This window comes from Nicotiana tabacum, chromosome 14, assembly GCF_000715075.1.
Source record: "Nicotiana tabacum cultivar K326 chromosome 14, ASM71507v2, whole genome shotgun sequence".
NCBI classification, from domain to species: Eukaryota; Viridiplantae; Streptophyta; class Magnoliopsida; order Solanales; family Solanaceae; genus Nicotiana; species Nicotiana tabacum.
Window position 1 is genome coordinate 68,891,281 of NC_134093.1, and position 25,004 is coordinate 68,916,284.

Sequence of the window (25,004 nt, forward strand, 5' to 3'; positions counted from 1 at the left end):
ATTGATAAATTTATTATTTTTTTGCATATTAATGTTTAATAACTTAATTTCCTCATCTCACTAACTAGTTTAACCTAATTAATTTTGTGGGTATCTTATTTTAGTATTTTTTTGAATTCTTTTTCTCTATTAGTTACTCACATGACTATATTTAGTAATCCAATTTATTATTAATTTTTTCTCACATAAATTAAATATTTTATGGGTTCTCTCATTTCAGTTGTGATATAATCAGGCATGCAATTGTTGTAACAAACATAAGTTAGCAACGTGTATTTCAGTTAGCTTTTTTGTAACAGCTACGAAATAGGCAGTAAGTATAAGCAATTGAAATAAATGAGACTCGTCACTGAGCTTGTCTCGACTCTATGTTGTAACAAGCTCAGTTTGGGCTTGGCTTAGGCTTGCTCGACTCAATGCCCATGCCTGGATGCAGGTGAGCATTTATCCAAAACTATAATATGTAAATTGAAATATAAACCCGATAATTCACAGATTGGTTGTTGACCGAGTTTACTCATATGTTGCAACAACCATCCTATTAACCAGGACATAGGATTAGTAAGAACCCTATAGCTACGGGGTGTTTAATTAAAATCATACCCAAGTTTTGTCCCCCAATTAGTCCTTCTCCTCTTATCCAAATCCAATCTTTCCTGTTCAAAAAGGAAACTCTCCTCAGGTCCAAACTCTTAACACAAACTGTTTCAGGTACATATTTCAATTTTTTTAATCGAGAAACAGACTACTATTTCATATATAAACACTTAATTGCTTTAATAAGTTTAATCACTAAAAACACGCGTTTTTTCACAAAATTTTTGATGGAAGGGAATTGTGCTCGTTGGAAATTGTTTCAAACAAATTTTTGTCAGAAATCTCAGACTTCCGATGGCGTTCTGACAAGAACGTCAACGGAAACAGATTTCTAGCAATGTTCAGCTATATTGGCATCAAAGTAGGCATCCAGTCTTTTTGTGAATCTTTCGTCTATAGTTCGACTTGATTGACCTCAATTATGGGCATATATGATTAAGGTAGCTCCACTTGCATTTACCTCCTTTATCCGACTGATTTATCGTGCACTACAACAAAATATATCTGTAGCTACGGAATCTAAGCTACAAATCTAAATTTCGTAGCTGTTACTCAATAATAGCCACAAAAATTAGAATTCCGTGGCTATCTATAAATTCTTAAAATTTCTTAGCCGCAAAACTAAATTTACAATGCTAATTCATTATTTTTACTATAATTACTAATTTTCGTGGCAATAACTACCTAAACAACTACAAACTTATTGTTACAGTAAAATTTCATAGCTAATCATAAGTTTTTGCCACTAGTTAAAAGTTACTGTAGCAATAGTATACTTTTATCCGCAATAAATTTTTTGAAATAAATTGTTGTACCTAAATAAATATTTTTCTTCAAGTTATAAAATATTGTGGCAATAGTTGGCTTAATAGCTACGATTATTTGTCATGACAAAATAATATAGCCACAAATATTTTGATATGATAAACTTTCATAGCTAATCAATAGTTTTTGCCACAAGCTGAAACCTACTGTAGCAAATAAATTTTTTAGTCACAATAAATTATTTAAATTAAAATATTGAAGTTGAGCAAACAATTTTGCTTCAATTTTTAAATAAATCGTGGCAATAGTCGGCTTAATAACTACAATTATTTCTCATAAATGATATAGCCACATATTTATTGTTGTGGTGAAATTTTATAGCTATTCATAAGTTTTTGCAACGACTCGAAACTTCGTGTGGCAATAATAACATTTTAGTCACATTAAATTAGTTAAAACACAATATTGTAGTTAATTGATATTTTTGCTTCAAGTTAAAAAAAACGATACAAATAGTTAGCTTAATAGTTCCAATTATTTGTCGTGACAAAATGAATAGTAGACAATTACCTTTCATAATTGACCATAACTATACATATTGTCATACATTTGAGGTTATCATTGCAGTAATAATATGTTAACTATAATAAATTAGCTGCAAAAGATTTTGTAGAAGAATTCTTTTACTTCGACTATGAAATTCATGACAAAAGTTAGTCGAAAAATTATATGCAGTTATGAAAAAATAATTTCACATAGAAATTTGGAAAAACAACAATGTATATAACTTGAAGAATTAATTAACTTCCAAATAAGAAAGATTAAATGAAAAGCATCTTCAAAAAAATTAAAAATAGCGACGGCTTTGCGATGAAAAATGAAATTCGTTGCTAGTTTTTGTACTAACATATAGCAGAAGATCTAGAAACGAAACTGCTATCGCTAACTTTATTATTCATTTTAATTTTTAGGTTTAATCATTATAATATCAATCAATTTTTAGATACATTTGTTGTATTTTAAAATAAAACTTACTTCCCCTATATTATAAAAATCTTACACTTACACCCTCTATGAGGTAAATGTATAACTACGTTTATTAAAATAAAACTATTAAATAATAAATTACAATTATAGCATTATTCATGTGCTTATATTTATAAAATTTTAAAAAGAGGATAAACATTTTTGTTGAAAATCTTTATTCATGCTGCTGATTAAAAAGGATAATAAATATTTTATTAAATATGCATCTTTCTTAACTCTTAAACATGAAATGAACCCAAAATACTTAATTAGATAACTAGAATTCTTATATATTTGACAAAATAGTTTTATCTTCCAAAAGTCTTTAACTACAATGATACTATTCTTTTTTTTTTCTCTAAAAATATGTAAGCCTCTTATATAATGAAAATCCTACACAAATAAAATAGCATACAACAAATTTAAGATAATTTTTCAGCGGTTCAATAAATAAACAAACTAAAATAAAAATTGAGTTATTCATATGTTGTAGTGGTGTTTATAGGTAAAGTCTAACTGCATAAGGTTTAAAGTTTGTACAATTTTCAGATCTTTTTCCTTGGAGGTATTAATTGCAAAAAGAAATAATGAGGAAAAGGGAATTTGGAAATTATTTATGTTTGATGTGTTGACTTAGAGGGTGTTTGGCTAAGCTTATAAGTTGGTCAAACTACCTTATAAGTATTTTTCGGCTTATCTACGCGTTTGGTAAAGTTAAAAGTGCTTATAAATCAAAAATAAGTCAAAAGCCATAAGCTGGTCACCCCCAACTTATAAATTTTTAGCTTATAAGCACTTTAAATTTGACCAAATTTTTTACTATCTTATCCTTAAAATACTCTTTTTTAGAACAAAACTCTTACAACGATACTCACTGCCTCAAGTACTATTTCAACCTATCCACCCCCCCTCTCCCCGCCTTTTTAAGTCTGCAATGCTCATTGCCTATTTAAGATAAGCAAATTCTCTATTCCTTTGCATATTTATATCTATGTAATTGTGTATTAATTTTTGAACTGTATGTAATAAATGAGGACATATCAAATTTTTAGTGTGTTGCTTTCTAAGTGTTGTGGTTATAAAGATATTGTTTGTTTCTCTTCAAATATTTTGTCCTATTTAGGTTTATTTTTTACTGAGAAACTTTTATCAATTTATTAATTATTATAACTTATGATTATATACTTATCATAAAATAAATTATATTTATCATAAAAGTTATCTTATCTAAGCACAGCTGTATTTAAAATAAAATGACAAAGAGAATATTTTGTATTTGGATCGATTTGGAATCTAAAATTTTGAAGAAATTACGCCCTTATAAGTGTAAACACTTCTAAGGTTATTTAAGTCATTTTTACAGAAAAAGAGCTTATCAGTACTTTTTTATCAAATACTACAGTAGCTTATTATCAATTTCAACACTTGTATCCAAACACATAACTGCTTATTTATTAAATCAGTTCCAGCACTTACAAGTCTTTTTCAACACCTAATGTTTATCAGCTACTTCAGATCAGCTAATCCAAACGCGCTCTTATTCCATTGGCAAAACTGAGTTCCCCTTTTTATCCGGTGGACATTATAATATATGACCTAAAAAATACGAAAATGAATAAGAACAAAATTTGGTACTCTCCTACTCCGTATATTAAAAAAACAACAAAAGAATGTGTTATGCAAGCCCTCAAACCGAGTTTTACAGCAATCTGAATCAGTGAACAACTTGATCATGAGCTTAAAAGATCGTTCACAAGGTCATAACTGATATAGTGCGAACCAAATAAATTTCGCACTACCATTTTTGGCTTGTTCACTTAGATCTATCACTTTCTATTAAGAAACAAACTACTGTTATTTCAAACAATTTAGTAATATACACCGACGAATAACTATATTTACATAATAAGTGTAATTTAACTTATACTAGCATGGTAATTACAATTTATTTTCTAGGTAACCAGTTAATAATAAAATTACCTGTAATTATCTTATAAAATGATTCGATAGTTGACATACTTTTACACATTCGTTCATAGAACACCAATTATTCTGTTTCTATTGTTGCCTTGCTGTATTTAGATTTAGTAGCTGTCAATGGATTTAATGAGAGGACAAGGAGGCATTCAAATGCTACTCACTGCTGAACAGGAAGCCCAACAAATAGTTTCTACTGCTAGAAATGGTAAATTTTCAGTGTATTATGAAATTTTTAAGGATTCTCATCAAAAGCGGATTTAAAATTTGAACATTATAATTAAGTTCGAGCTTGAATTAAATTTTACCAGAACTTATTAATTATTACTAGGTTCAAATTCTATTATTTAACTTATTTTGTTTTCTAACACTTATCCAACATCTGAACTTAAACTAATGTGTCCTGATTCTTATACATTTGAAATTTGACAGTTAAAATGACAAGGTTGCGGCAAGCAAAAGAAGAAGCTGAGATGGAAGTGGTAAATTATCGTTCGCATTTGGAAGCCGAGTACAAAAAGACATTATATGAGGTTTTTCTCTTCTAAATTGTCTCTTCTCCTAGATTCAATAAGCTGATTTAGCCTTAAGAATGTTATAACTCTGTATTGCTGTAATAAATAATTAAACTTTATGAAAAAACAAAACAGAAAGTTAGTAATACTTGTTTAACGAAATAGATTCTGAAAAACAAAAAACAGTATAGAAACAAATCGAGCCCACTGAATACACAGTGTTTCCTTAAGGAAATTATTCCCCTCAAGTACCCGAGGTGCTGGAATACATCCTCCCAGGATAGAACGATTTAACTCACAAGTGTATTGGTACTAAAAACTCTGATGAACTGTGAACCACTCAATGGTCGTAAAACACACTGGAAGATATTGTGCAGAAAAAGAAGAAGAAGAAGAAGAAGCTCAGAAAATTTCGTAAGGAAAGATTCTGGGATTCAAATAGAGTTGCTGACATTATTTCTGAAAAGGTTTGTAACCTTTCAGAAACAGCCATGGCTGTTGAAAAGGGGTGTTTGAAATATTACGAAAAAAATATATTTAAAATAATGCGAGAAAGAAAACGGGCCTGACCGAACCAGGTCGCGGGTTCCAAAAAGATTAATCAATCAATCGATCTTTGACCAAATCCGAATCCGAATCCGAATCCAAATCCGAAGCCGAAGCCGAAGCCGAGCCGAGCGAGCGAGGACGACGGTGCGAGGCTTGCCTTTTTCTTAACTCTTTAAGAGCTAGAAGAAGAGCAATTATATATATACCCATCAAAAGCCTTTTCTTCCTCCGATATGGGATAATGTCCCTTTTTCCAAGGGAAACTCAAATATTTCATTTTTCCTCCATTTCTCATTCACCCTCTTTAAGCTACACAAGCTTAAAATTCCAACAATCCCCCACATGAATGGGGAATGGCTATAAAATAAAGGAATGCACGGACACGTGTGTGTTTTACATGCAAGAATTAATTGCATCTGGATAAGTAGGTTTTCCTTTGAACTTTTCCGTAGTGAACTTATATCGGATATAATCGGTCAATCGGTAGATTTGATATCTTTGAACCGTCGAGCTTTGTTGTATACCTAGACAACATAAGTCACACAATCAATCCTTAACCATCTATGGTTCTCACGGTTGTATTCGTTTCAGCCATGAACACCGTCTGGTTTCATGAGTGCTTAGAGAATGGGCCTTTACTTTCATTCCCCTTGAAGCGACTTACACTTCACACTTACATAGGTGATTTCTAAACGTGTAATCCTGTAGACACACTATCTGGTCATATCCTGCCAGACTTAGCAAATCATTAAAAACCTTTAAGCTTTGTTGACTCATCAAAAAGCCTTAATGCTTTACCTCGATTTCTGAACATTGTCTTCATCACGAGAATGGGTTGAGTTATTTGACAATGTTGAACCGTCATTCATAACTTTGTTTGATCTCTTTGAACCTAGCTCGTGGGATCTCCAGTCTGCTAGGTAGAGTTACCGTCATGATGACTTGTCCTAGACCTTAACCCCATTCCCTTTGATGATCTTTCAACTGCCTCTCTAGATAGGTCTTTTGTAAGTGGATCCGATACGTTATCTCTTGACTTTATGTAGTCAATTGTGATAACACCACTAGAGAGTAGTTGTCTAACGATATTGTGTCTCCGTCGTATATGACGAAATTTTCCGTTATACATAACGCTCCCTGCCCTGCCTATTACCGCTTGACTATCACAATGTATACAAATAGGTGCCAAAGGTTTGGGCCAAAATGAAATATCTTCCAAGAAATTCCGGAGCCATTCAGCTTCTTCACCGGCCTTATCTAAAGCTATGAATTCAGATTCCATTGTAGAACGGGCGATGCACGTTTGTTTGGATGATTTCCAAGACACTGCTCCACCCCCAATTGTGAAAACATATCCACTCGTGGATTTAACTTCAGATGATCCAGTGATCCAATTTGCATCACTATATCCCTCGATCACAGAGGGATATTTGTTATAATGCAAAGTGTAATTGTGGGTATGTTTGAGATACCCCAAAACTCGTTTCATTGCCATCCAATGTATGTGATTGGGATTACTTATAAATCGACTCAGTTTACTAATAGCACATGCTATATCTGATCGTGTACAATTCATGATATACATCAAACTTCCCAATACTCTTGCATAATCCAATTGTGAGTCACTTTCACCTTTATTCTTTTGAAGTGCATAACTCACGTCAATTAGAGTCTTGGCAATTTTGAAATCCAAATACTTGAACTTGTCAAGTACCTTTTCAATGTAGTGAGACTGTGATAATGCTAGACCTTGTGGAGTCTTGTGAATTCTGATTCCTAAGATCACATCAGCAACTCCTAAGTCTTTCATATAGAATTTGCTAGCCAACATGTGCTTAGTAGCATTTATATCTGCCATGTTTTTGCTCATTATCAACATGTCATCAACATATAAACAAACAATGACTTCATGACCTAGAGTGGTTTTAATGTAAACACATTTGTCGCACTCGTTGATTTTAAACCCACTTGCCAATATTGTTTGGTCAAATTTGGCATGCCATTGTTTGGGTGCTTGTTTAAGTCCATAAAGTGACTTAACAAGTTTGCACACTTTCGTTTCTTTACCAGTTACCACAAAACCCTCAGGTTGTTCCATGTAAATCTCTTCCTCTAATTCTCCATTTAAGAAAGTTGTTTTAACATCCATTTGATGGATTTCAAGACCATACACGGCCGCTAGTGCCACTAACACCCTAATAGATGTTATCCTCGTTACTGGCGAGTAAGTGTCAAAGTAATCAAGGCCTTCCTTTTGTCTATAACCTTTGACAACAAGTCTTGCCTTATATTTGTCAATAGTGCCATCAGCTTTCACTTTCCGTTTAAAGATCCATTTCGAACCTAAAGGCTTATTTCCTGGAGGAAGATCTACCAATTCCCATGTATGGTTATCCAAAATTGATTGAATCTCACTATTGACTGCCTCTTTCCAAAACGCTGAATCAGAAGATGACATAGCTGCTTTAAAAGTTTGAGGCTCATTTTCAAGCAAGAATGTCACAAAATCTGGTCCAAAGGAAGTAGATGTTCTTTGACGTTTGCTATGCCTTGGATCTTCTATACTTGGAGTATTTTCCTTTGGTTCTTCCCGAGGTCGTTTAGGTCTTTCACTTAAAGACTCACATTCAGTTTTATACGGATAGATGCTTTCAAAGAATTCAGCATTATCTGATTCCATTACCGTATTAATGTGAATTTCGGGATTATCGGATTTATGAACCAAAAACTGACATGCTTTACTGTTTGTAGCATATCCAATGAAAATGCAATCAACAGTTTTTGGTACGATTTTAACCCTTTTAGGTAAAGGAACTTGTACCTTTGCTAGACACCCCCACACTTTGAAATATTTCAAGTTGGGTTTTCTTCCTTTCCATTTTTCATATGGAATAGATTGCGTTTTGCTGTGGGGTACTCTGTTGAGTATTCGGTTAGCTGTAAGGATAGCTTCGCCCCACAAACTCTGCGGTAATCCGGAACTTATTAATAAAGAATTCATCATTTCCTTTAATGTCCGATTTTTCCTTTCCGCAATTCCATTGGATTGAGGTGTGTAAGGTGCAATTGTTTGATGGATAATTCCATATTCCGAACATATTTCTGCAAATGGAAATTCATATTCTCCACCCCTATCACTTCTAATCATTTTGATCTTTTTATTCAATTGATTCTCCACTTCATTCTTGTATTGCTTAAATGCTTCAATTGCTTCATCCTTACTATTAAGCAAATAAACATAACAATATCGAGTGCAGTCTGCAATAAAAGTAATAAAATACTTTTTCCTACCTCGAGATGGTGTCGACTTCATATCACAAATGTCAGTATGAATTAAGTCTAAAGGATTTGAATTCCTTTCAATAGACTTATAAGGTTGTTTTACAAACTTAGACTCAACACATATTTGACATTTTGATTTATTACACTCGAATTTAGGCAACACTTCTAAATTAATTAACTTCCGTAAGGTTTTGTAATTGACATGTCCTAAACGAATATGCCATAAATCATTTGACTACAATAAATAAGAAGAAGCTGCAATTTTATTTATACTGTCAACAACCATTACATTTAGTTTGAAGAGGCCCTCTGTGAGGTAGCCCTTTCCAACATACATTTCATTCTTGCTTACAACAACTTTATCAGAAACAAATACACATTTGAATCCGTTCTTAACAAGCAAAGAAGTAGAAACTAAATTTTTCCTAATAGTAGGAACACGAAGAACGTTGTTGAGCGTTAACACCTTGCCGGAAGTCATCTTCAGGAATATCTTCCCATAACCTTCAATCTTGGCTATTGCAGTATTTGCCATGGAAAGCTCTTCTTCGGGACCAGCAGTAGAGTAAGTCACAAATGCTTCCTTGACAGCACAAACATGTCGAGTGGCTCCAGAGTCAATCCATCACTCCTTCGGATTTCCAACTAGGTTGCATTCCGAAAGCATTGCACACAGATCATCAATGTCATCATTCTTCTCCACTATGTTGGCCTGTCCCTTCTTCTTATACTTTTTCGGGAGACGACAATCAGGGGCTTTGTGACCGGCTTTTCCACAATTGTAGCAGCTGCCGTTGAATTTCTTTTTGTTCTGCTCCTTAGTCTGTCCAGAAGACCTCTTTCTCTTCTTACTTTTTGGAGCAGTCTCCTCAACGATATTAGCTCCCATGATCGTTGAATTTCCACGAGATTTCTTTTCGGCCGTTTTGTTGTCTTCCTCAATCTTGAGGCGAATCACAAGATCTTCCAACTTTATTTCTTTGCGCTTGTGCTTAAGATAGTTCTTGAAATCTCTCCACGAAGGAGACAATTTTTCAATCATTGCAGCCACTTGAAATGCTTCATTCACGACCATACCTTCAGCAATAAGGTCATGAAAAATAAGTTAAAGCTCCTGAACTTGGGTTCCAACAGTTTTACTGTCTATCATTTTATAGTCTAGAAACTTGGCAACCACGAACTTCTTCAAGCATGCATCTTTAGTCTTGTACTTCTTCTCAAGTGCGTCCCATAATTCTTTCGAAGTATTCATCGCACTGTACACATTGTACAAGTCATCCTCTAAAGCGCTTAAGATATAGCCTTTGCAAAGAAAATCTGCATGCTTCCACGCCTCAACAATTATGAGTTTCTCGTTGTCCGGCATGTCCGCAGCAGGCACTGGAGGTTCTTCACTAGTGAATTTCTGCATACCAAGTGTGGTAAGCCAGAAGAACACCCTTTGCCGCCATCCTTTGAAGTTGGCTCCGGAAAATTTCTCCGATTTCTCTGCCGGTGGAACAGCATTCCGGCTTGACGAGGCTATCGTCGTTGCCGCAATAGTCACAGAAGAATTTTCGTTATCATTTTCCAATTCTCACTGCAAACAACAGAAGAGTTCAATTAATTGCAAAATCAGAACAGTAAACAATACTGTTATTAATAAAAACAGTATATATAATAAATAAAATCGAAGTTTTTATATACTGTTTCACAGAAAAACGATGAAGTTTTTATGTTCTTAAAATCATTTTACGAATTTCAATATTCTGATGAACTTTTTATATCTTCAAATCAGAATAGTAAAATTCAGAAGGAGTAGAAAACTACACAAGTTTTAATCTCCACAAACAAAATACAGAATATAAAAAAAAATAATTTCCTTAAGAATGTTATAACTCTGTAATGCTATAATAAACAATTAAACTTTCTGAAACATCAAAACAGAAAGTTTGTAATACTTGTTTAACGAAATAGATTCTGAAAAATAAAAAAATAGTATAGGAACAAATCGAGCCCACTGAATACACAGTGTGTCCTTAAGAAAATTATTCCCCTCAAGTACCCGAGGTGCTAGAATATATCCTCCCAGGATAGAACGATTTAACTCACTAGTGTATTGGTACAAAAACTCTGATGAACTGCAAACCACTCAATGGTCATAAAACACACTGAAAAATATTGTGCATAAGAAGAAGAAGAAGAAGCTCAGAAAATTTCGTAAGGAAAGATTCTGGGATTCAAACTCTATTTATAAAGTTGCTGGCATTCTTTCTGAAAAGGTTTGCAACCTTTCAGAAATAGCTGTTGAAAAAGGGTGTTTGAAAACGGGCCTGACCGAATCGGGTCGCGGGTCATGGGTTATTCCGGATTGAATTTTTTGTTAATTATTTAATTAATTAATTAAATAATTGAAAGGAATTTTGTCCAAAAAGATTAATCAATCAATCGATCTTTGACCAAATCCGAATCCGAATCCGAATCCGAATCCGAAGCCGAAGCCGAAGCCGAGCCGAGCGAGCGACAACGACGACGGCGCGAGGCTTGCCTTTTTCTTAACTCTTTAAGAGTTAGAAGAAGAGCAATTATATATATACCCATCAAAAGCCTTTTCTTCCTCCGATATGGGACAATGTCCCTTTCCCAAGGGAAGCTCAAATATTTTATTTTTCCTCCATTTCTCATTCACCCTCTTTAAGCTACACAAGTTTAAAATCCCAACAGAAATTGTTTATCAGAATCATAATGAATACAAAATAGTAATAGAAACTCTATATTATTATATAGTTAAACGAAAGCAATACTGATTCGAGTTTATGCACGAAGGTTTATATAGTAGTAGCATAATGTTTGTGGATATACTCCTACTTAATTTACTTGGATTTATTTAATCCATAATGTATTCAATCAGGCTTGAGCTAGCTTTAGGCAGGCTTTGCAAGGCAAAAGCCAGGCATGAGCTGGCTTTAGGCCGGCTTTGCAAGGCAATAGCCAGAAATGAGTTAGCTTTAAGCAGGCTTTGCAAGGTAAAAGCCAGTCTTGGGCTGGCTTTAAGTAGGCTTTGGAAGGAAAAAGCCAGGCTTGAGCTGGCTTTAGGCAAGCTTTGCAAGGCAGAAGCCCGGCATGAGCTGGCTTTAGGCCGGCTTTGCAAGGCAATAGCCAGAAATGAGCTAGCTTTAAGTAGGCTTTGCAAGGCAAAGGCCAGGCTTTGAAACTGTGCCTTTTTGTGATCTTGTAAGCTCAAATCCTTCCCTACTAGAACCTTTAATGTAGACATCATTCTAAACATTGCTAAACCATCCTTAGATTGAGCATGAAAGCATGCTAATACCATTGAGAAATGATTCAACAATCTCCAGAAATACCATATGATGGATTCATCATTTTCCTTAGCATTTGGACATATCAGAAGTAGGATAAATTGTACCATCACACACCTTCTTATCCATTTTTTCTGTACACTATCAAAGCACCCCCAGAATGAGCATGAGACCATACTAATACCATTGGAAAGTACTTTAATAACATACTGAATGAGACAAAGAAACATGCAGGTTTGTGCAGAGTCCAATCCTGTAAAGCCATCAGTCTGGGGTTCTTCTCTTTGCTATCCTAACCCTAAGGTTAGGTGATTGAGATTTGTCTAGATTGATCAACCTCCTCCCTGCACTAGGCAGTTCAGAGAATGAATGAAACTCAGATGTACCTGGAAAAGAAAACACAATGTTAGCTATAAAATCCGCTACTGAGTTGCCTTCTCTGAACATATGTTGAAAGATCACATTGAAGTTGTCCTTCATCTCTATAATTTTCTTCACATCCTGTGCAATTACCCAAGGAGGATCTCCATTCCCCTTCTATCACCTTCTTCATCACCAATGAATCAGTCTCCAATATGAGAGGGTGAAGATCATGCTCCACACAGTATTCCAACCCTTGAAGAATAGCCTTAGTTTTAGCTACCACATTAGTTGTCACTCCCAGGTCTACTGCCCTAGCATACACCACATCACCTTTATCATCCCTCACACAAAAGCCTAGGGAGCTAGGTCCAGGATTGCCCTTTGAGGCTCCATCAGTATTACATTTGTACCAACCATGAAAAGGAAGCTGCCATGTTACTCTTGTAGTGATCAATATAGGTTTATATCCTTCAAAGTATTGAATAATGTCTGGCCATAACAATGGAATATTAGGCATCCAAGCATACATCACCCTTGCCAGTTGATGCAATGTCCTATTTATCTCATGAATCATCCTATTTGTGGACACTGAACCCCCATGTTTACCTGCATTTCTTCTCTTCCAAAGCTCCCAAGTGATGATAGCTGGTACTGCTTGAAATAGTGGCTTTAATTTTGGACAACACTGAGCATACCACCAATGCCTTATAATCTGCTTCAATTGAATCAATTGCACAGTAATTCCTGCAGCCCCCATGAACAAGTTCCATACCTTAGAGGCAGTAGGACTTATGACAAATATATTCTCAATGGATTCCTCTTGGGGCTGCTGACAACACTAACACCTAGACATCACCATTTGCCCTTGCCTCCTCCACATGTCATCAGTGGCTATTTTCTGCCTCGACAATCTCCACAAGAAGAAGGATATCTTGAATGGCAAACTTTTAATCCACATTAACTTGAATTCCTAATTAGGATCAGCTCTATGCCTTAATATTTGCCAGGTACTACTAACACTGAACTTGCCTGAAGGAGTTGGCATCCAGTATGGCTTATCCCAATATCCCTCGCTGCCTTCATAATGCATATTTAGCCTTATATGTTCTGCAATTTCCTCACTGAAAGTTTGATCTAGCAGCTGATCATCCCATGCTTCCCCTTGCCGCAGTTCTGCCACCTCCTGAAGATCTTCATTGATTGGAAAGTCTTCAGGTAATACGTGATAAAGTGCACCCAATCCAGTCCAATTTTCATGCCAAATATTAGTTGTTCCACTCTTCAATTCCCATACGATCTCATGTTCTACTTCTTCCCTAGCATTCAGCATTTGTCTCCAAACATGAGACCCTCCCCTAAAATGCACCACTGTTGGTAGCTCCTTCTTGCAATACTTATTCCACATGAAATTAGACCACAAAGATTTTGTGGTCCTAAACCTCCACCATAGTTTAGCAAACAGTGCCCTTGAGACATCATGTAAGGACCTAAAACCTAGGCCCCCTTCCTCTTTAGGAAGGCAAAGATTTTGCCATGAAGACCAGTGTCTGCTTCTCCCTTCTTCCTTTGTGCTCCAAAAGAACCTAGCAAAAGTCTTATGTAGATGCTCCAGGATATTGTTTGGTGGATCAAGGACTGATAACATGTGAACTGGCATACTTTGCAACACACTAGAGATGAGTGTCGCCTTTCCTCCAAATGACAACAGCTTTCCTTTCCATGAATGCAATTTAGCCTTCACCTTCTTGATAAGATCCTCATAATAGTCCTTCCTCCTTCTAGTGTAAAAAATAAGACACCCTATATATGTGAAGGGGAATATACCTCTTGTAAATCCTGTAATAGCTCCAACTGCCTGAAACAATCCATTAGCAACCTTTGAATGCATATAGTATGCACTCTTATCTTTGTTGATCATCTGACCTGATATCGTCTCATAATTCCCAAACACTGCCATAATCTTTCTCAAGGAGGGAGGATGAGAAGATGCAAAGATTATCGTATCATCAGCATATGCCAAGTGGTTTAAAGGATCAGACCACTTAGGCATTTCAAATCCCACAAATGACTTGTCTTCAAAGAGCTTATTCAAAGACCTGGAAAGTACCTCAGCTAACAGAATGAACAATGCTGGAGATAGGGGATCCCCTTGTTTCACACCCCTTGTAGACTTAAAGAACCCTGAGGACTGCCCATTCACCAATACTGAATACCAGTTATTTGACATCAAGTTCCACACCATGTTGATGAAGTGCTCAGAAAATTCCATCTTCCTTAGCACATGCAATACGTACTTCCATGAAACCCTATCATAGGCCTTAGCCATATTAATCTTGATCACCACATTAGCTGGCTTTCCCATTAACCTTATGTAAGTGACAATTTCTTGAGTCAATAAGATATTCTCAAATATACTCCTACCCTTTACAAATCCGGATTGATTAGGGGATATTAGAGATGGCAGAAAACTCTCCAATCTGTCATGTAACACCCTAGACAAGACCTTGTTAATAAAGTTGCTCAAACTAATAGGTCTTAAGTCAGAGAAGGTCTCAACTCTAGGTTTCTTGGGCATCAACACTAGATTGGTGTGAGTGATGGATTTAGGCAATGTAGCTCCTCCATAGAAGTGTAGCACCATGTTGTGTATATCAGCACCAATAACATCCCAGCATGTTTGATAAAACAGGCCAGTGAATCCATCATGACCACTAGCGCTCTCCCCACTAAGCTCAAAAACTGTTGCCCTTACTTCTTCTATTGTTGGCAATCTGCTAAGTTCCAAATTCTGATCCATAGTGACCATCGAAGGTACATTATTGAGCAAGGAAAATTCAGAAGCATCACCTTCATTTGTGAACTATTTTTGATAGAAGTCCACTGCAGTTGTAGCCAATTGCTCCTAGTCTTCAATCCATACCCCACTACAACTTTTGATCCTCTTCAGTTGCAATTTCTTTCTTTTTCCATTGACATGATTGTAAAAGAAACTTGTATTCCTATCTCCTTCAGCAAACCAAGTCATCCCAGCTTTTTGCTTCCAATACTGCTCCTCAATACTCAAGTATTTCTTCAATTCAGATTGAGCCTTTTGAAGCACAATCATATTCTCAGTTGTAGGCTCTTCTTCAAACAACATCTCTTTCACCCTAACAATGTCCTCCAAAATAGCTAATTGCTTGAAGATATCACCAAATGTTTCCCTACTCCATTTTGAAAGTGCTGCCTTTACCCTCTTGATATTCTGCTTGAACATAAAAAAGGATCCCCTATGAAATTAGCTTCCCAATTCTGCCTCACCACATCCATAAATGTAGCATGCTTTGTCCAAAAGTTCAAGAACCTTAAAGGCTTGACAAAATTGGTTGTCTGCACCCCACGTGTCATTAGCAATGGTGTATGATCTAATCAGTTTTGCTTAGATGCTCAACTTCAATAGTTGGAAACATGTTCTGAAATGGCAAATTCACAAAAATCCTATCCAATTTCTTGAATATACACTCAGCATTGGATCTCCCATTCCACCATGTAAATGGACTTCCTTTGTACCCTTGCTCAAGAAAACCACAAGAGTTTACACAAAATGCAAAATTCTCATATTCAAGAGGGTGTACTGAAAGTCCCCCTATTTTCTCATCTTCATGCAATACCACATTGAAATCCCCTCCTACCAACCATGGTAATTCCATATCACTTGCTAAGAAATACAAGTGATCCCACAATTCCAACCTCTCTATTACTGAACATTTTGCATAAACAAATGTCATCATCATGTGCTGCCCTAGGTCATGGTGAAACACTCTCACAGTCATCTGTTGCTCAGTAGCCTCCACTAATTCCCATTCCACCACTGCATCGAAGAACAACCATATTTGCCCATTAATATTTGCATAAGCAATCTCCATACCCAACCTCCTTCTATATCTATCAATGAGTCCCTTCTTTTGAAAAGGCTCCATCAATGCAACTACACAAAATTTATGCTCCCTATTCATGTTGATCACCCTAGGAAAGGCTTGTTGTGTATTCACAGACCTTATGTTCCATATTAATGTTTTGGTCATCATTATTTAGATAAAGAAGCTGCCCTCCTGTACATTATTCTTGAAGGTTGTGGTGGATCTTTACTCTGATTCTTCTTAGTTTTCTTACCTCCTTTAGCACTAGCTGTGGGTGATAAATCCCCTTCCCCAGCCACTTGTTTGAAGTTTTGTGCAGTTGATTCATCAATTGGTGTCACATTGTGTGTAACTAAATCATGTAAATGTTGTAGATGAGTCTTGTGTGTAAATCACATTGTGTGTAACTAAATCATGTAAAGATGTAGCTGCATAATTTGATAAGTGCCAGATTCCATAGGCACTTCCTCTATTTCCCCAGATTCTCTTGGAATAATTGCCCACTCATCAGCCCGTTCATACTCCTTGAATTGTAGCGCATAGACACTGCCTAGCCCAGGAGTTACTGTAGTAGTCTGCTCTGAATGCACTGTTCTAGTGAGATCACCACCCTTCTTGTTGCCTAAAATTTGGTCTGAACCCACTATATCATCCCTAATCTTCACATTAACATCTCCATCAAGTTTGTTCTCCGATGCATACACCAGAACACCATCTACATAGGCCAAAATCTCTCCAGTTGCACTAAGGTTGGGGTTTACTATAACTGCCTCATCAGGTGAACCTGGCTTTAGGCCTGGCGTTGCCAGCCTAACGCCTGGGGAGTCTGGATTTAGGCCTAGCATCGCCAGCCTAATGCCTGGGGACCCTGGCTTTAGGCCTGGCGTTGCCAGCCTAACGCCTGGTGAGCCTGACTTTAGTCCTGGCGTCTCCAGCCTATCGACATGTGAACTTGGCTTGTTGTCCTTCTTTACCTTGTTTCCTGTTGTCTTTGTTGTGCCCAGCTGATCATCCTTAACCTCAACTACATCACTCCATAAGACCTTTGTAGAGTTTACCTCATCAAGAACCTCAATCTGCCCAGAATCATTAAATGTTTGAGATGGAATCTCATGACAAGATTGGTTTGTGGTCACATTGAGTTGTTTTAGCTCCTCATTGCTAGTCCCAAACCTTCTATGAACCCAGTCGACTGTGGATTCCTTATTAGCCCTTTCATCAGTACGTTGATCACTAGGAACACTAGAATTAGCCTTAGCTAATTCTTGATCATCTTTAGGAACTGAAGACTGAATCCCAGAAGGAATAGAGTTACCATTATGCTCATTTTTCACCACCTTCTTGACTGCTTCCTTCTTCACATGCTTATGTTCCTGTTGAGTATTGACTTCCTTTTTCTTCTCTTGGCCCTTCTTAGCTTGCTTTTCCTCATGTTCCTTCTTCTTACCATTGCTATGATCCTCACCTTTGCCTTCAGTAATTTGTAGAGTAGGCTGATGAACTTCCTCAACCTCTAGTGCATTAAACTTGTTCTTGGTTGCAACTTCTTCAACTTTGGCCTTCCCTTTACCCTTGTCAGCTTCCTTTCCTTGTTTGTTATCAACAATGTGACCCCTATTATCTCGTTGGTATTTGTTCTTCCTTGATTGCATCCATTCCTGCTTGGCATGATTAGTAGTAGGCTTACCAAGCACCTTTCCACTAGTTAGGACCTTTGTTGAATTTCCAGCAGTCCCAATTGCATCAAAACTCACCACAACTGCCTTCTCTTTGCTTTGTTCCTCAACACCTTCTTCAAATCTCTTGTGTAATTCAGGATGAATTACCCAGCATTCTATCTCACTATGCCCCTGGTTTTTGCAAGGCTTGCAATATTTTGGCATATAATCATACTTAATCCTGATCCACTTGAACTCTTCTGGTCCAGATTCATCAGGTTCTTCCACAATCTTAATACGACGAGGGAACTTACATAACAAGTTAACTTCCACCTTCACCTTAGCATAACTAGGTCTAGTCCCATTTTGAGTGGCTAGGTCTACATGTAATGGATTACCAACTGCACGAGCGAAGGAAAATACACATTCCTTCCCAAAGAAATTAGGAGGCAGTTCTGGAAAGCTAATCCAAGCTTTGGAAATGGGAGTCTCTTCATCAGGTGTCCACCATGGATTCCATTTTGTACAATGCATCTGCCACATATCTGACTGAGCTTTTAAATAAGAAGCTGGCTTTGAAAGAAGATGAACATAGTCCTCCAATAAAAATAGCCTAATCAACACATGATTATCTTCAATTAAACCAATTGAACAATGGCCTTTAATCTCACATTGAATTGGAATCACTTTACGTAATTCACTAATAACAGGCTTCCCATACGAAAATTTCCCAAGAACTGCAAGTTGAAGTCCTTGTTGTACGATAGATTGCTTCACTTCTTGTTTCTTCCACTTCACAACTGGTTTTCCGTGAAGGAACTCAACTGGTTTCAATGGTAGCATAGCGAAGGTTTGCATAAGGGCATTAATGGCAGTAGGTTTTAAAAGTTTTAAATAATCCATGGATTGGGGATTGTTGTTTGTTGTCATAGATGATTGGGCAATGGGCTGCACTGAAGCTTGGGCAGCAGTCATCGCAGGAGGATTGGTTGAGTTGGGTGTCAAAATCTTTGAGTAATCTAGAGTTTATGGATTGATAGTTGGTGTTGTTTGTGGTTGGGCGATGTTGGAGGAGGGCAGACCAGCAGGAAAAGATGGCTGGTAGCCGGCCATCGCGGCCATTGAAGCTCAAACTCACAGCTTTCCACGATGAACAGTATCGAATCATTGTTTCATTGGATGAGCAGTGAAGCGATGCTACTGTTCACTACACTGTAGCGGCGAAACAATAGCAAAATCACTATTCGCGCCACTGTTTGGCACTATTCACCGTACTGTTTTGCACTGTAGCGGCTGTTCGCGCACTACTCACTGCTACAGTGACTGCGGAATTTTGAGAGCAAAATTCTAGAGAGAGAATTTTTGGGGTTTAAGAAGTATATATTAGGGTGTGGTCTTTGAAAGGAAAAAATCTCAAAACCGCATCTTTGCCCACACCTACACACGAAAATTTTTATTAAAGTCTGTGAAAAGCATTTTATTCAAATTATCAAAAGATATGAAAAAGGTGCTTACCTTGATTTTTGGCCTCCCATCGGCCCTTCGACAAGTCACGCCATGAGCGCTCGGCGTAGGAGGAGGTCGAAACCAGATCACGTACCCAGTTCTTGAGATCGAACACTGCGCCGGGCATCCAGGGAGCCCCTGCATCACAAAAGGAGAATATTGATGAAGGAAATGAAAGGATAAAATAGTAGGAGATAACAACAGAATTACACTTACGCTTTATGTTCCACTCCTCGGGAAAAGGCATCTTTTCGATCGGAATCAGGTCCGAAGTCCTTACTCGAATGAATTTGCCCATCCAACCTCGATCCTTATCCTCGTCTATACTCGAGAACAGAGCCTTGGTAGCTCGATGTTGGAGTTTTATTAACCCTCCTCGAAAAAGGCGAGGACGGTATAATCGGATAAGGTGATCGAGGGTAAAAGGCATCCCCTCGATTTTACTCACAAAATATCGGATCAAAATAATGATCCGCCAAAAGAAAGGATGTATCTGGTCTAGGGTTATTAGGTATTTACGACAAAAATCTATGATAACGGGGTCGAGGGGACCTAATGTGAAAGGGTAAGTGTACAGCTTAAAAACTCTCTCACGTGAGTAGTAATATCCGCTTCGGGAGACGGCACTACCACTTCTTTGTTCTCCCAGTTACAATCTTTTTTTATCCAATCGATGTGCTCCCGGGTTATCGAACAAATATATTTCAATACGGGCTCACACCGGCCAGGGACCGGCGAACCTTTATCGAGTTTGAAATTGGAGGTAAGAACACACGCCACCGGAACGCACTCCTCAGGCCGTGGATCCACCAGTATTTTGTCGGCGGCGGATTGGGAAGAAGAAGCTTTGTCTTTTTGGGGGACGATCTTTGATGTCTTCACCATTTTGGATTTAAAAAAAGGTAACAAAGATTTGGTGGTTTAGAAGAAGAATCTTGCAAAGAAGAATCACAGATTTGTGAATAAATTGAGAGAGAACGAAAAAGAACTTAGGGAATTTGGAAGATTGAAGATGTAAAAGTGGTAAATGATAAAAGGAAGGGCTATTTATAGATTAAAGCAATGGCGGTTCAGTATTAGCGGTGGCCGACCACCATCTGACACGCATTAAATGCCTTGAAAGACTAAATCGACGGGACAGCTATCACGTACGTCATGGTCGAACCCAATGTAAATGTCAGCTTATAATCCGATCGAGCCGTTGAAAAATCATATCGTTTCTCACCACATCCTTCTCGAGAAACGAGGGGACTATCTGTATACGGTCGAAATAGATTTTCGGCCTTCGTACGATCGGTCGAGGTCAAAACGTAATAGATCAGAGTAAGACTTCAAAATAGGTTCCGAAGATGGTACAAACAACCTTCGAGCCCGAGGGACCGATCAATGTCGAGCTCGATATCATTATCAAGCTCGAATCCAAATCGAACTATGATGTAAAGTAAAGTTATTGAGCTTATGATTCAGAGATCGACCAACCCTGATCCCGAACCAATGCAAGGATCCGAGTCAGAATCGAGCTCAAGTCAAGATCGAGAGCTCGAGTCGAGACCGAACACTCGAGTCAATATCGAGCTTATAAACAAGAGCCGTTGCAATCCCACTAGAGGAGAGAATCTTGGTAGAAATTATGAAAAAACTGATTTATCATGGGTCTCCCACTATGTATTTTTAATTATATCTAAAGTAATGTCCCTCTACTATAAAGGGAATGGTTATGATTTCTGTAAGGGGTAGGTTTTTTTTACATTATAATTCAAGCACCATATTCTCATATAGAGAAGAGTTGTTCTTCTAAGTTTCATAAATTGATTCAACCTGCTCAGTCCTAAAAAATCATCTTCTTTACAACCGTGTTTACTTTGTACCTTTTGCAATCCATATTTGATATTTCTATTTGTCCTTACGGTTTGTATTAAGCTATACCACATATCTTTAGAACTACGTACAAATTTAACTCTATCCGTTTTTCGGATAAAACAGTGAGATAAGCAAAATTTTATTTCCTTTTTAGTTTTAGTAAGGAAATATTAGTATTTGATTACTTTTCCTGTGATTAATATGCAGACCAGCGGAAGCTCGGACTCGACCGAAAAGAGGCTTGAGATAGAAACTGAGAAAAAAATACAACGTTTGAAGAAAGCAGCCTCTGAAGCATCTCCTGATGTTATTGCCATGCTCCTGAAGCACATTACAACTATTAAAACTTGATTTTTGAAGCTACTAATTAAACCTTCTTTTAGAAAGCAAATGAAAAATAAGGAAAACCGGATAAAAATTTTCTTTTTATTTTGTCCCACGTCCAAAAAAGAGGCCATCAGAAAATTTATTTCGTCATTTTCTTTTCCTTTCCTATTCCTAACTCTTTCGTTTCTGGTATTCCGAATAAAGAGTATGGCTTAGATAATATAAAATTTTCATAGGAACTCTTAGTCATGTTACTGAAAACACATTATTTTCCTCTTGTTTTGTTATTCTTTGTTTGGGATAATTGTTGCTTTTCAATCTGAGTGTTGACTGCTTCCAGAGACCCAGAGAACATCAGCAGTACTAAAGGAGGCCAAGATCGGGGTGCGTTTATCGTGTGTGCTTATCAAAATAATGATGTCATAGTTTTAGTATTGCAATGTTGTTAACTGAGATCCCAAGTCAAATTAGCTGGGTATATCACGTAATGTTTTCTGAAATTTTTTAGTATATACAATAGCCTACTAGGTTCCAATATGATTCAATATTTGAATTTCTTTTCACAGAAGAATAGGTAAAACTTAACTACGTAACATGAGTGTTACTAGATTCGAACTAGTATAGTGCATTATGAAATGTGACTGTTAACCATTAACCTTGCATGTTAGGATAGACTAACAAAAGTAAAAGTAGATTGGCAATGAGTATTAAAACATGATAAGGTAATTCAATTAAAGGCATGGAAAGAGTCTATATAACCTAAACCGGTCAAATACCATCTATACCAGTGTACCCACTCGTCACTTTACGTACACGGCTTTCACATAACACAATTAACACGATCAATCCCAATTCCTAAGGGGTAGTTCTCTCACACAAAATTAGGCAAAATACTTACCTCAACTAAGCCAACTCAACCGTCGGAAATAGCGTTTCCCCTAAAATTCGCCTCCACACGACTGAAATCTAACCAAAAGTGACTTAATATCATCAAACAATGCAAGAGAAAACAATTACAATAGATAAAGTTATGATCTTTACACTTTTCCCAAAAAGTCGACAAAAGTCAACCCAGGGCTCGCCCGGTCAAAACCCGAGTCCAAGGGTAGATTCCAACTACCCATAACCCTACGAATCCATATATGTGATTAGTTTCATAATCTGAATCCAAATCGATCCTAAAAACTCAAATTCTCATTTTTCAAAAACTTGACAAAATTTCCCAATTTTTCCTCTTTCATTCACACCTAAGGGGTAGTCCAATTTTTCCAGTTTTTCCAATTTTTCCTCTTTGCTCCAAACAAAATATTCACACAAGTCTAAAAACATCATACGAACTGGCTCGCACGATCAAAATACAAAAATAATATCTAGAACTACGAATCAGACACCAAAACACATGAATTTCAAAGTAAATTTCAAGAACTTCTAGAATTGCAACTAAGCACCTGAATCATATCAATTCAACTTCAAATGATACCAAATTTTACAGTCAAGTTCTAAATAACATAAAGGACCTATTCCAAGTCCCAAAATCACATTCCGAACCCGATAGCCAAAAGTCAACCTATGGTCAAACTTCTAACTTCAAATTGTCAATTTTCGGCAAAACAACACAATTCAACCTACAGACTTCCGAATTCGATTCCGGGGTATGCCCAAGTCTAAAATCATGATACGAAGCTATGAGAGCCATAAAAATACAGTTCCGGGGTTGTTTTCATAAAAGTCAAAGTTTGGTCAACATTTCTAACTTAAGCTTCTAAGTCAAGAACCAACGCTCTCCCCCTCTTAAAATAAATGTTCCTCCTCGAATGTGCATAAGGACATACTTGAAGTGATGAATAAATAAGGATAACGACTCCGCATGTCATGCTCGGTCTTTCAGGTCGTCTCCTCGACCGAATGACCCCTCCACTGAACCTTCACCGAAGCAGTGTTCTCTGATCTTAACTTCTGGACCTGTCTATCCAAGATAGCCATTGGCTCCTCAATATAAGTCAAATCCTTATTCGATTGGACTGAGCTGAAGTCTGAAACATGAGACAGATCACCATAATACATCCGGATTATCAAAACATGAAACACCGGATGAACTACAAATAAGCTAGGTGGCAATGCAAGCTTGGGGGCCACCTCACCAATCCTCTCAAGGATCTCAAAAGGTCCGATATACCTAGGGATCAACATGCCCTTCTTCTCGAACCTCATCACACCTTTATGGGTGAAAACCAGAGCAAAACCCGCTCTCCAACCATAAATGCTACATCACGAACCTTCTGATCTGCGTAACTCTTTTTGTCTAGAATTGGTTGTATGAAGCCGATCCTGAATCAACTTGATTTTCTCCAAGCCTTCTCGAACCAAATCTTTGCCTAATAACCTAGCCTCTCCCGGCTCAAACCAGCCAACTAGAGAGTGAAACCGTCTCCCATATAAGGCTTCATAAGGATCCATCTGAATACTCAATTGGTAGCTATTGTTGTAGGGGAACTCCACAAGCGGCAAGAACTGATCCCAAGAACCCCCAGAATCCATAACACAGCCACGAAGCATATCCTCCAATATCTGAATGATACGCTCGGACTTTCCATCCATCTGGGGGTGAAATGTTGTACTCAACTCAACCCGTGTGCCTAACTCACGTTGTACAGCTCTCTAAACACGCTATGTGAACTTTGTGCCCTGATCATAAATAATGGATACCGGCACGCCATGACGTCGGACAATCTCATGGGTGTAGATCTGAACCAACTGCTATGAAGAATAAGTGTTCATCACCGGAATGAAATGAGCCGACTTGGTCAACCTGTCCATAATCACCCATACCGTGTCAATCTTCATCTAAGTCCGTGGGAGCCCAACTACAAAGTCCATGGTAACCCGCTCCTATTTCCACTAGAGAATATCAAGTCTCTGAAGCAAACCGTCCGGCCTCTGATGCTCATACTTCACCTGCTGACAATTTAGGCAGCGAGCCACATACTCTACTATATCTTTCTTCATTCTCCTCCAATAATAGTGCTGCCTCAAATCCTGATACATCTTAGCGGTACTCGGATGAATAGAGTGCCGCAAACTTTGGGCCTCCTGAAGGATCATCTTAGGCAACCCATCCATATTGGTCGCACATAATCGGCCCTGCGACCGCAACACACCATCATCTCCAATAGAAACCTCCTTGGCATCGTCGTACTGTACTGTGTTCCTAAGGACAAGCAAATGGGGGTCGTCATACTGACGCCCTCTGATGCGATCATATAGAGAAGACTGAGAGGCCACACAAGCAAGAAATTATCTGGGCTCTGAAACATCCAATCTAACAAACTAATTGGCCAAGGCCTAAACATCTAGAGCTAAAGGCCTATCTACTGTCGGTAG

At 37.4% G+C, this 25,004-nt stretch overlaps 1 protein-coding gene across 1 annotated transcript; it reads left to right on the plus strand.

The window, feature by feature from the left end:
• The first annotated feature begins 607 nt into the window (after positions 1-607).
• Positions 608-22,093, plus strand: LOC107815612 (V-type proton ATPase subunit G 1-like). The gene is made up of 4 exons (XM_016641221.2): positions 608-711; positions 4,471-4,573; positions 4,798-4,898; positions 21,504-22,093. The coding sequence occupies exons 2-4, from the start codon at positions 4,486-4,488 to the stop codon at positions 21,645-21,647; spliced, it is 333 nt and encodes a 110-aa protein (XP_016496707.1). The 5' UTR covers positions 608-711; positions 4,471-4,485; the 3' UTR covers positions 21,648-22,093.
• The last annotated feature ends 2,911 nt before the right edge of the window (positions 22,094-25,004 follow it).